The following is a 13,592-nucleotide window of genomic DNA, read 5'->3' as shown; positions in this document are numbered from 1 at the left end:
GTATGACTGAATCCTTCCATCATCTGAACCTGCATGGCAAAAGCATACAGGGAGCAAACAAATTTCACAGCATTTGCTTGTCTTGGTCCTGCACACAGAACCGCCTTAACATCAACACCAACAGAGTGAACAGAATGGAAGATAGTTGCCAGTTAAGTACCTGAACATCTTTGACAGGCTTTCAGACAGGCTTTTCAAACTGATGGGCATCTTGTTTCCACCATTTTTCACACAGCTTTATTAAAAGTCCTTGATTTTAGCTTACTATAAAATGTGGGGAAAAGTTTTTGAAATGCCCAAAATACTCACATTTTAGGACCATGTTACACATTACTTGGGAAGCAAGACTATGAAGTTGACTCACGTGCTAGAGAAGGATCCAGGGAGATCTCAGCGTGGGGGTCAGTTCTCATGAATATCTGAGCATATGGGCAGTCTTCAGGACACAAAGACAAAAAAAATCCGGGGGTTCAAAAAAAACTTAGTGCATGCTTTGGAGAACATAAACTTGTAAAGTCATTCGAATAACTGTTTGAGCCAGATGTTCTCACCTGGTAGCAAGTGGAAGACAGTTCACCTTTCATTTGCATTTAACTGTAAATTAAACACTATGCAGTGCGACATCAGCTCTATGGGACAGAAGCAAGAACACAGACTGTAATCCTGAAATGAATAATCTATTGAAAATTCACACCTACCTCTAGAGTACAATTTCTCAGTAACACAGATTGTTTCAGAAAACTTCCCACATTTGAATGCTAAAATATCACAACACAAAGTCATTATTATGAAGTTACAGAGCTATGCATCAAGCTGCATACTGAACAGTTTAAAAATGGATTTAGCTTTTCAATTAACTTTTTCCTTTGCTCAGCCTCATTAATTTTCTAAATCTCATGATGTTTTGTCATACTTTGTAAGAAAACACATTCTAGAATTAAAGCAGGAAAAGCTTTCTAGCTTGGAATTAGGTTGGCTTCATTTTTTTCCTCACCTTACCTTTCTATTTAGATGTGTCAGGAGAGAACTGCATGCCTAAAAGAGACTGCTAGAAAAAGAACAGAGGAGAAATGTGATGATCACAAAGGAGACAGCTTTTATTTGTTTTTACTCTGAACTAGAAAGAAAAGAGTACCAGTCCAAAAGTAAGTAATTCAGTTAGTTATTAAAAATGACTGATCCTAATTGATCTATCAACAGTTTCTAATGCATGCTGAATATATCACTCAACATTTACAGCCCAAACTGCCGACTGAGGTTCATCCATATTCATGAAGACATATGAGCCTATCTGCTGCTGCAAGAAGTAATGCTGATGTGGTAATAAAAATACACAAAACATTAGCATTTTCCAGAGCATCCATGAAGACAACTTGAGACTTCAGAAAAGTAGCTATTTTTATATTACAGCTTTATTTCAAGCACTGCTTCTTCCTGGATACATTTCACTCTATGTAGATATATTTATGGAGTACTTTCCAAATTATCCTGATAAAATATATTAGTGTCTAAAATTATTCCAGCAATAGCTTTTCCAAGTAACAGTTTGCTCAACGTTAGTTTAGATCACAGAAGCAAAAAAAGAAAAAGAAAAAAACACTTTGGCAAAATACCCTTCCGTCGTGATGCTTTTAAAACTATTTCAAATGCCAGACTTCTTCATCCATTTGTATTCCAGTATCAGTCAAATAGGTGGGAGAAAACTTATAAACGCAGTTACAATGTTTTATTGAAATATAATTTAAAAGAATATAGATCTTAATTTTTCAAAGTGTGTGGTTTAACATTTCGTTTCAGCTGGTCAAAAAAAAATGCCTGCTGCTTCTCAATGTACAATGGTACAACACATTTTTGAATTGCATTGTAGCGATGGTCACTGTTAAAAGTTCCTGGCAATCCCAGAGCCTGTGTCAAGGTAGGAGAACAGTCAAAGGTATCAAACCAAAGGAAAATAATATGGTCACTGAACTGCACACATTGAGCTTCTAGGAGGATTAACGGTTCTTGTCACAGGCTCCTGACTGTAGTTGACAATATCTGCCTTCACCACCCTCTGTCACAAAAGAAAACACAGCAATAATCAGAAACAAAATACAATATTGATGCTGGCAAAGCATTCAAGAGATATTTTACTATGAAACATAAGAGAAAAAAAAGCAATTAGGCAAAACAGTCACAGTTCAGTTTTCTTCAGTACCTTACAGAAAGTCTTATCAGGTACCAGGTCTCAGTCTAAATACCAGTCTATTCATACTAAGCAGAAGGAAGGTTGGCTTTCATAACAATTTTACAGGACTAATACAAAACAGGACTCCTTTGAAAAAGCAATGAATACAGTTATTCTTCCATGAGAATTGTTTTGCATGTAAATAATAGAAGTTTAAAAAGACTATAGTATGCATTCTTTAAGAATAACTCCCTTAATTATAACTGGAAATTGTGGGCAAGTTTGTCTTCACTCTTTACTGTAAGCACTTTCAGAGGAAATACAGATGGAATGAAAAAGCGACTTTCATATACAACCATACTTCAGAAAAAAGCTTCAACAGGCATGCAGACTAAAGATTAACATAAAAAGAACTTCTGCATACTATAAATATTTATTTTCTATTATAAATCCAACAGATGTTACACATTCTATTTACAAAGCATTTGACAGGACTGTTGGTCTCTCCTATATGAGGAGAGAGAAATAAGATTCCAATTTTGTGTCCATTTCCATTTGAGGCAGCAGTGTAACATTTTGAACATACAGCACTGAAAGCCCTTCCTAATACTATTGTGAATTATTACAGATTTTCTGTGAACTAACCAGTTATTAGAAATACCATGTAATTGCATACTGTTTCAAATTAATACACTATTAAGTATTATTACTGCTTACAGATATAAAATATGTCTTCCCAATAGAACATACTGTAGTTGTTACTTCATGTAAAAGCAAAGCAGCTTAAAAAAAATACAAGTTTTACGTCAATACCTGAACTACTGCATTGAGCAGACTTTGCTCTGGCAGTTGGAAGTGTTGTGATGTTGGTTATCTTCTTCAGGGTATTTCACTAGTTCTGCCCTGACAACATGCTGTTGTTAATCATGTATCAACACAATGGACAGAGGTGAAGGAGAAGAAGGCAAAAAGAAAAGAGAAGGAAAAACATGGAAAGACTGATCAGTAGCTGAAAAGGAAGAATGAATGACATAAAATGACAATGCAGAAGCAAAAACAAAATGCATTTATTTTCAGGTCAAATGCTGAACAAGAGCAACATGTTTAGCTGAAAGCATCACTAACAGCCTCTGAGCTGGTTCTCAAGCTTCTTCAAGGGCATGCAACTTTCAAAACACCAAAGTGAAATATTCATACATGCAATCAACAAAAATGTGTTAAAGCAGGGGAAGAGACAGAATAAAAGGCAAAGCAATATAGTGGAAGGAAAGATGACAATGGCCTCTTCTTTTATGCATAAGGTACATAAATTTTTTACAGTAGTCAGCTTCCTATCAGCAACTGGAACAAGTCTACTAGAAGTATTCATGAATCTTTTCTATTACATAGCTATTACATTATAACTAAATATCAATCAAAAAACAGTGAAAAATTTAAAACCTCACATCAAAGTGCTGCAAGCTTTGATTTTTACTTCATTCAAAAACATAAAAAAGTCATTTTTCCCCTTAAAGGCAAACGAAACTGTTAAGAGCGTTTTATTAACAACGTTTATACAAAGGGGAGAAAAATTCATACTATAACTTGAGCAAAAAAGCTACAGAGGTGGTCTGCTATGAAAGATATGCTAAACCAATTTAATTATTTTTTCTTAAAATATTTTGATTTTTACAGAACATATTTTCAAGGTTAGGATAAAGGAAATTATGTTATTATTTTGAAGGAAACAATACAGAAAATGGATTATATGAACATATAAACAATTCATGTTAAAGATTACCACTGTACATAAAACCTGGATGTCAAACAAGTAATAGTAATTAGATTGCCTGGTAAAGGATCTGGATTTATTGGCTGCTGATGTACTCTTCTTGAGTTTAATTGATCATGTTCGTATTATCTTATCTAGTAGACAACGCTCATGATTTACTAGACTCCTGGCCTGATGTTATCAAGGGAAAGGTTGCCAAATCCCATGTAAGGCAGTAGTAGGAGTTTTAGCATTAAACAGTGTTATCTGACCTCACAGGACCTAGTTTCTTCATACCAATCTTTTGACTGGAGCTGAGAAAAAAATCTTACAATCAGTAGGCAATTAATTGTCCCTCAAAACATTGGTCTAAATCCCATCATGTAAACAGAGCTAGGTTAGTGACCCCTGTTTAGGCACACTGTAGCAAGAAGCTGACTAACATAAATGACGTGGATTTTCTCAAGGAATTTCACCTAAATAAGAGGAGAAAAAAAAAAAAAAAAAAAACACTGCAGCATTTATTTTATTAACTCCACAGTAATTAAAGACTTCTTTGTATCCATTTCTATAGAAGGCATATCATTGACAAGGTTCAAACCACTGTCAGTAATGAGAAAGAAACTTACTTAGTGCAGGTGCTCTGAATTCCCAACCCGACTTATCTGCCAAACATTTTATTGTACAAAGCTGGCACACGCACACCCTCATTTGCTGAACTGGCATGTAGTTAAAGAGAAAACTACACATCACTTACAAAAACGCTACCTCTTGCCAATGCCAAGGAACAAAGCTGTACCCCATGCAGTTTTTATACTATGGTTGAAAGTAAAAAATATAGAAAGAAAAACATTTGATTAGTAAAGGAGCTATTTCCTCAAATTTCATCAGACCCTTGTGATTTAAAAGAGAGGAATTTGAGGACTGAAAATAAGTCAGAATCTGCAATTTTCTTACTTTGGAACTGTTCCATTTCAAAAACACGTTCCAGTCACACACAAACAGTAATCTATTCCTTTGTTTCACCACAGTTTTGACCAAATAAAGGTTTGATTAACAGTCATCTCAGCATGTGAACAGACAAGATTTAGTAGCTCTAGCTGAGATAGCTTAAAAACTTACCACCCCCAAATGTCTGTTCTAGTCCTCCGCTGGAGATCACTGCTGCCAAAGGAGAGCTGGTGGAATGTAACGTGTACTTGCACCTCATCCGCTTCAGCACAAAGTCTGGCAACTTCACTTAAAAATAACTTTCATCAGCAGTTTAAGCTAAGCTGCTGAACTTCACCCTGATGTGGCCAAGGCACATGATCGCCTTCCATTTTGTGATTCTGCTGTGGGACCACTTTTTGCAAGGATTTCTGCAATTCTGCGAGTTATCAAAGCTCAGAAGACATGAGTCAACCCCCCCAAATTCACACCAGTTCCAATAATGTGTTTAGGATTCCTATTATTTCCAACCAAGTGACTCACTTCTAGGGTCCTCTTATTGACTGTGACAATTAGAATTGGCTTCTAAACAAAAGAAACAACATCTTCAGCCATAGAATCACAAGTGCTAGAAATAATTTTTAAAGAGTACTCTCAATATTAGACAATCAGTAATAATGAAGAAATACATAACAGATTTAACTAGCATATAGCACTGTTCGTGTTTTACTCAAACTTTGTGTTTCATTTTATACTTAGTCACCTCCTAGACTGAATGAAGATATCTGATGTTCTCTGACAAACATACTCAAGCAGACACCTACTTATTTTTCAAAATGAAGAAACCTCACGTTACACAAAATACTGAAAATTTAAAGATATAATACAGGTAGTAAACTGTGCACTTTTGTAAAACTAAAATGTGTTTTACTCTTTGATCAAAGATGAAATCCAAATCATCACTCATGTATTTACTGAGATAAGTCACATTTATTTTTGTGTTTTGTTTTGTTCCTTTATAGCATCTGCCCATCTATCTACTATTATAGTACAATAGATAGAATGTTAAACTCCCAGAAACTTTTAGGAGCATGACCATATAGCCATTCTACAGTTTAAGAAAGCCTAATGCCCACTTGAGAGAAATTTGAAAACAAACATCCCCCCTTACACGCACACACTATAGAATCTATACCTATCATACAAAAACACTTGTAGTAAACCAGTACCCAAGTAACGGTAACGTCATCAAACATCACCTCCTCCCAGCCAAAAGAGCAGCTCCACACTTTTGGACAACAGCATCTACACATCACTTCAGTTAGGCTTTTCCACTGCAGACTAATAAATTTCTCTCAAGAAACATCCTTGTATTCATTCCTCTGAAGCTGCAAAGGTTAACGTTTTCCTTCCCCAGTTTCAGACTTTTCCTTTCCTTTCTTAGGAAGTGACCAGAGTATTTGGTTCCATACAACAATGAACCTTAAGATAAAGCTAACAGATGGACTCTCAAATACAATTCTCATTGGTTCCTCATTGACTTAATTATGGGCAATTACTACTGCCCACTCAAAATAGCGCTCTCAAAGGGAGCAAACATTATACCGTTAACAACAAATTATTGCTCGTTTAGAATATATTGATACTATGGCTGAAAAGAAGAACCTTGCAAAGTCAGACTGTTTTTTTACATCCTTCAGCTACATGCTGCATATCACCATACAGATACTTCTGCTGTACCTGAATGATGAGACAATAAAGTTTCTCTTATATCCACTTCCATTTACAGGCTTTGTTTCTTCTTTTGTTGGTGGTTTTGTTGTTTACATTCAGATTAATTTACTTTTCAATTCTGACAGCTTGGATTCACAGTAACAATAATGTGTGGGCTGGGCCACAGTGAGTATTTATATTATGCACATTATTTGGAGGCTATTGCTACTGTAATTGGCATAATATCAACTTTGTCCTATCCTCATATTGCATATTCCATTGATCTGGTCAACATAATTAAAAATTGTGATTATTATACTAAGGTAGGAAGAAGCCAGTATCAGTTTGCCCTAGAAAGTTAAGCATTCTTCAGTCATGGCTACATGGAGGTTCTTACCTTAAAAAGAGCCTATAAACAGACACTTTCTTTAGAAAGCTACAATATTCTGTATAACCTCATTCCTCATGTTCTCTTTATAATTGAAGGCATTTCATACCTATCTACAAGTTTACACCTGAGTTATGAGGACACAACAGCACAGACAGATCTGAGTCTACTGTTCCAATGCAAGCTAAACAGCCAAAGAAAAATTAAAGAACTATTTATGTGATATATTATTTATGTACAAACCATTATAGGGTTCAGAACAATAGAAAAATGGTGACTTAGTAGTAAAAGAATATTAAAAAGACGTTCTATATTTCTCTACTTACAAATCATAGCTTTTTGAAGCTTTTTTGCTTTACTTGTTAGATGTGCACTCTAAGTATATTTTGCCATTTTACTGTTTGCAATACAGTTTTCTTGACCACTTTCACAAAGATTGTAAACACTGCCATGGTGAAACACTTTCATAAATTACATATTCAGTGTATATTTCAAAAAGCAGGAGACCAACCTGTATACACAAGAAATGTTTTGTGTTGATTTTTTGTTTGTTTGTTAAGTAAACTTGTTGACTTTTTTTTGGAGTACTTGTTTAATATTAACAGCAACTAGCAATTCTAGGATACTATGCCGCCAGCTCAGCAACCTTTTAGTTTAACAAATAAATTTAAAATAATCTTAAATGTCCTTATATAGTAAAGGCTGCCTCAGTAGTATAATCTTTGTTTCTGAAACTGGTTTTATGTAAAATCCTTTTGGTTCAAACCTATGCACACAGAGTCTTCCTGGCAGCAAAATTATTTTTAGAAGCAGGAACTAGGAAGAAGTAGGTGGTAAGGAAAACGGAGTTATAGTGGAAAATGTCTTGCTTGCTTGCTTATTTGAACAATTAACACATTTTTGAACATTCAGTGATATTAAATAAATGGCTTAAACTCTATTAAATGCAGCTAATCAAATTAGAGTTCAAATTTAAAAAAAATAAAATACTGAAAACATCTTTTCCCCACTAAATTAAAAGGTTATAGAACTGCCCTCATTAGAGCTATTTTGCATACAACAATTACATGAAATATTCTTTAAAGAAAAAGGAAAAAGCTCTGTTACAGTTCAAAGCAGGACATGCAACAGGGTTTTGACATGTGTACACAGTACTGCAGTACTGCATTCATATCCCTAACTCACTACTAACCAATATAGGAGAATGGGGGGGCATCCTTTTTAACGACCTTCCCACCTATTTTTGGGAAGCACTGTCCTCTCTCTCAGCCCTTTCACACAGCAGAGGAGATGGCAGAAAATCCCCAACTCACTGCAAAAAACAAAACACAAAGTCCAAGAGAAGAAAACTACACAACTCCTTTAGGGGGAAATTATTTGGGGCTGGTATGGTGAGAAAAATAATCTCATGTGGCAGGGAGCCACAATAGCTATCCAAATATGTGAATCCACAGTTATGTATGCAGTTGAGAATGGATATACTGAATCAGAACAGGATTCATTTCTCATCTGCAGATCAGAAATAAAATGGTAAATAGTGCTCTTACAAAAATCAACATTCTTTCCCTGAGGCAGGCAGTCACTAGTGAGGAAAGTATCCCTATCCTGTATTATACAGGCACACAATGAAGACTAAAATCTGAGATTAACCAACCAAAGGATTTGACATAGTTAATTCCTGACTCTGTGATTGACAAGTAATATTTTTTTCCTGTATCTCTACGCTGAACATTGATTTAGAAGATTTCCATTCACAATTTATGCCTTCTATCATTTAAGCTTGTAGTATTCTAAAATGAAATTTAATATGTAAAGAAATTAAAAAGGAAGAGGGTTATCATAAAAACTATATCTAACATCAGTGTACAGTATTTCATGTATACAGAAGAGTATCTTCCATGCTACCTGTATATGAAAACATATAGAGCCATTTTAATTTCTAAGAAACAATGGCTGTAGTTTGCTTTATAGGACAGCTAATAATTTGCAATGTGATTTGTGTGGGGTTTTTTGTTTTTTTCTAAATACTAAGTAAAATATTAAGGAAAAACATGTATTTGTGGAAATCACCTGTGATTGTTCCATTTCTGCTTTATTTAATTTGATGCCAAGGATGTCAGCAGCAATTCTCTGAAAACACAGGAAGACCTACGGGAAAAAAAAAATTAAATCGCATTTAAATGATTAAAAACAGACATCCTCAAAGTTCTTTCAAATATATCAAACCATTCTTGAACTGTAAACAATGAGATATACAAAATTATGACCTGTGCAAAGCAGATCTGAAAATAACCTCATCTGGTACTTTCAATTTTGTTTAAAAATTGGAGAAAATAATTCAACAATGGTATGAGGAATGAACAGTATGCTAGATTGTTAGGCAACACTTCTACTCTGCCTCCAGAGACCTAAGTTTAAACAAGCTTTTACACAACCCACCTCTCAAATACCACTCTCAGTGCTATAAAATATGAATAAGGGTATTCACTAATGTTTAGCACAAAAATATTTTACCGGTGTATTGTGCAACAGAGATGTAGATTTCTGAAATTAAGAACAATGGAACTGTGCATCAACATCACCAAAATCTCTGCTGCACACATTTTAAAAACATTATGAACACCAAAGCCAAGCAATGATACATTTGTTCAAGAATCTTACAAAGCATTAAATGTGTTATACCGAACAGAAGTATTTAGGAAATAAGCAAAATGTTGTATGGCATGAAGCAGTCTAGCAGAGTTAGACTTCAAACACGGTTTGACAGATAACATTGGGAGGCAAGGCTATCTTAAATAACTCCTTTACTTCATCTCAATACAGTCCACCAATCTGACTGTTTAGGCAGCTGCATTTTAAATTACATTAAAGAACACAACAGACATTAAACAGGAACAGCTTACAATTGTACCACTGCTGAACTCACTGCATTGTTAAGCTGCATCCTATCTACATGGCTGTGCCACAGTGCACAAAATCTAACCCACCAGCATAGCTTGCTTTTCATCATACAGCCATCACCCACAAAAGGTAAGGCCTGTGTAAGCCCTTTTCAATGAAAAGTCAAATAAAAATACCATTTCCACAGTCTTTTCTTACAGCTCAGATGGAAATTGGTAGCACATAAGTGGCACAACCAACAGGCTTCCAAGTAGTAGTTTGGAAGCAAGTAGCTTCCAAAAATCGTTTTTCTTTCTCTGCCCCCTCCTTGGTCTAGTATTGTTCTATTTTACTAGCATCCACACAGCAAAGAAGGCAGCCTGAAGCAGGCAGACCTTCTCCAGAGACCTATTTTAACCAGCACCAGGCTCTCAGGTGTACTAAACTAGATCACCTACCATGAGGACGTTTTGTTCACAAAAACATGAGGCTCAGCCCTTTAGGTAGGCAGTTTGATGGACAGTGAGATGGTTAAGCTGCTAGAAGTCTTTCATGAAGATCAATTCTCCTCTGAGGAGACATTTGGGTTTTTCTAAGTATATATAATTATCTTCTGCAAATGAGTTTGTTGGAAAGATCTGAGGTATGCCAAACAAATCACTTCATCTACCTTAACAGAGTGTGTAGGACTCACTAGTCTCTACCCACAGTTGCAACAGACGGCCTCTTCTCAAATCACTGGCAAATCACCCTGTCTTTTCCACACAACTACCCAAATATATTAACTAGGAAGATTTTGAAAGGCCAGTGTGCAGTAGTAGGTAGAAAGAGTTAATTTAAATCTATACCAAAACTCCAAATGAACTACTGTAAACTATAGCTCATACCTTCTTTTGTTAGTAGCCATTTAAACAGAAACTTCTGGTTAATGTTTTCTAGGTATATTCAGATTTACTTTTCTTTTTAAACAGAAAGTTAAGAAGTATAATCAGTATATATAGTGAGATGCTGCTGCAATTCATGAATCAATTAAAAAGACATAATAAAGACTCCTTCATAATTTATAATGTTAACTATAGCAATCTTATAAAAAATGCTTGTTTTCCTATTACCAGTTCCCACCAAACAGTTGTCTCCTTGAGAAATAAATAGATTTTATCATATGCAAGCTTCACTGCATAAAGTATTATAAAATCTTTCTTCTTCTTCTAGCATTAAGAACCATTTTCACATTTAAACAAAAAAATATGCCAAAGATTTAACACAAATTCTAAGGAGAATCAGGATTCACTGCACTTGTATCAGCAGTATAACACAATAATTAACTTCGCAATAATTAACAATGGCAATCCATTGTAGAAGTAAATGATCTTTCATCGAAGATCTTAAAACAACGAGTCCACATCTATTACAGAACTGTACTTCCACATAATTGAACATTATCTTACCGTTCAATAACATTAAAATAAAGTAAATTATGTTGTCATAAATAACATTATGGAGACAGATACAGATTTATTTTTTTTCATGGGAATGACAAAGTCATTAGGCATATGACAGAAATCAAGCAAAACAATACAATGTGATTTAATCTGACTGATACAGTCAACTGAAAGAGAACCTTTTCTTCCATACACTTCCAACTAAAAAAAAATACCCCAGTTAGGTCAGAGTCAAATGATTATTCACAAATGCGCCGTGCAAAGCATTACAAATACCAGAATGTTCAAATTTCAATGGACCCACAGAGAGAATGACTCCTGGCTCAGGAGCCATATTAAAAACTGTGATCGTAACAGGATCCTGTGACTTTATTGACTATTAAAAGTTTCTGTATTGATGCTCTGGAGAAGGAACTTCACCTGGAACTAAGGAATATGTTTAGCTACAGACTGACAGCAGAGATCCAGCAGGTCTCATTTCTCATGCTGATGTATAAGCCAAAGTATCTCCATATTAAGATCTATACCTCAAACCACAAATCAGATGAGAAGCCACTGTAAAGAACATAGACACTCATAAAAAGATCTACTTTCATGCAAGCAGGTTGGCAAAAAGCACCTGCAGTAGCCAGAGTTCTTCAGTGTTCGATATATGAAGTATAATAAAACTGCTACATCATATCTCAACACAACAGCTTTCTAAAAAATAAAAATAAAAATCTACAAGGACTTATTTTTCATACTTACAGAATCTCCTGTCTTGGCTGACACGAAATGGCTACTGAAATTGTTTTCCTGACAAAATCGTTGGTGCTTGTCAACTTTCACTGTGCGCATATGCTCCAAATCAACTAAAAGCAAGTGGAAAAAAAGATAAATTACTATAGTAGAGACCATTTATTTAGTTACCTGTCTTAGAAAACACATTCATTGGAAATATATGAAATGTAATTTTTTTATTTGCAGATGTATGCAAATGCACATTTCTTTTTTATAATCTTATGCCAAAAAACAATAATAATAAATAATAAAAATGAAATCACAATTAGAATTGTGCAATCAAATGCAACAAACTCATATCTGAACTAAGGGATAAATTTATTTCTGGATTCACACAAGCAATTTGTAAAAACTTTCCTGCTAACTACATTGAAAAAAAAAAAAAAAAGACAAGGCTGAATTAAATTGTGTGCATTCCGTTTGCACGCATGATGTATGCTGGATATCCATTGTAATCAAAAGACTCTTCTAAAATAGAGTTCACAAAGTACAGCTGAATCTACATATTTTTTCTAAGTTAAAAAATGTAAATGAGTCGTAAAGAATTGTATTGCAGAAAACGGTAGAGCAAAAACACTCACTATAATTAAAAAAAAAAAAAAAGAAGAATAAAAACATTGATGTGCTTATTTACTTGTACGTGAAGTTTTCAATACCACAAAGGTATGGTTCCAAAAATTAAGAATAGTAAAATGAATATTTCAAGAGTCTCACACATTTTCATTTTTATCATTTTATAACCACTGGAAGCAGGGTAAAGCTTTCAAATGATATTTTCTGTTGAAAAGCACTGGTTGCTTACAACATAACATGGAACTCAAGTCTCGCACAGGTTTTATTGTGTGCATTCCAGTTTTTCCAAATCTGATCCTAAGGTAACTGGAAACTATATTGAACAGTTTCTCTTTTTATTGCATTACAGTTCCTATAAGAGTGTTGACTCAATGCCGTCAAATTATAAGGCAAATATATTCAGAAGGATTTAAGGACAACCAGGCTCTTTGAGTCAATACAGGAAAAAAAAACTTAAACTGATTTCCTGAGGAAGGGACCCAACTGACTTGTAAAAACTTGTAAATTTGCAAATCTAGTAAGCCTGCATAATAGTGTCATTTGATTATCAGCTGAAAAAATGCTCTCATACTACATAAAAGGCTTTATTTTAAAATGATATTGGAGGTCTTTAATTTGTAGGCTCTGGAGATTTTCTCTTGGAGATTTTTAGTCTAACAGGGGATTCCTATACCCCATTTATACTGCTTACTTTGGTTAATGTGGAGTTTTTGCCACATATTACTGTTCCTTGCACATCAGTAAGGCCTTGTTTACAAGAACAGGCCTAAAATCACCCAGTTACCACAGGCATTAATTTGTGAAGGACTAAAATACTAAGCTATTAACACGAACGTTTGTAGTACAGTATTTCATAATACTAAATGTAGCTTATACAGTTTCACAAAAAATAGGAAGAACAAATACATTTATTAAGCTAAATCTCAAAGTCGATTAAAAAAAAAAAAAAAAAAAAAAAAAAAAAAAAAA

General features: G+C 34.5%; 1 protein-coding gene across 5 annotated transcripts in view; it reads right to left on the bottom strand.

Moving 5' to 3' along the window:
- Positions 1 to 1,073: 1,073 nt before the first annotated feature.
- Positions 1,074 to 13,592, bottom strand: part of RAB28 (RAB28, member RAS oncogene family) — a 62,888-nt gene continuing 50,369 nt past the window's right edge. For 2 of the 5 annotated variants that reach the window (XM_035325389.1, XM_035325386.1), the window contains 5 exons: positions 12,018 to 12,121; positions 9,019 to 9,096; positions 4,686 to 4,733; positions 2,981 to 3,081; positions 1,074 to 2,053 (listed from right to left, as the gene is read on the bottom strand). In XM_035325389.1, the coding sequence (XP_035181280.1) occupies positions 2,986 to 3,081; positions 4,686 to 4,733; positions 9,019 to 9,096; positions 12,018 to 12,121 (326 nt within the window). In that variant the 3' untranslated portion in view covers positions 1,074 to 2,053; positions 2,981 to 2,985. Of the gene's footprint in view, positions 2,054 to 2,980; positions 3,082 to 4,674; positions 4,734 to 9,018; positions 9,097 to 12,017; positions 12,122 to 13,592 lie in introns of all 5 variants that reach the window. The other 3 variants (XR_004750503.1, XM_035325387.1, XM_035325388.1) reach the window with 3 other exon arrangements.

This window comes from Oxyura jamaicensis, chromosome 4 (genome assembly GCF_011077185.1).
Source record: "Oxyura jamaicensis isolate SHBP4307 breed ruddy duck chromosome 4, BPBGC_Ojam_1.0, whole genome shotgun sequence".
NCBI lineage: Eukaryota > Metazoa > Chordata > Aves > Anseriformes > Anatidae > Oxyura > Oxyura jamaicensis.
The sequence above is the reverse complement of the archived record's forward strand: the minus strand, read 5'-3'. Positions and strand labels throughout refer to the sequence as shown.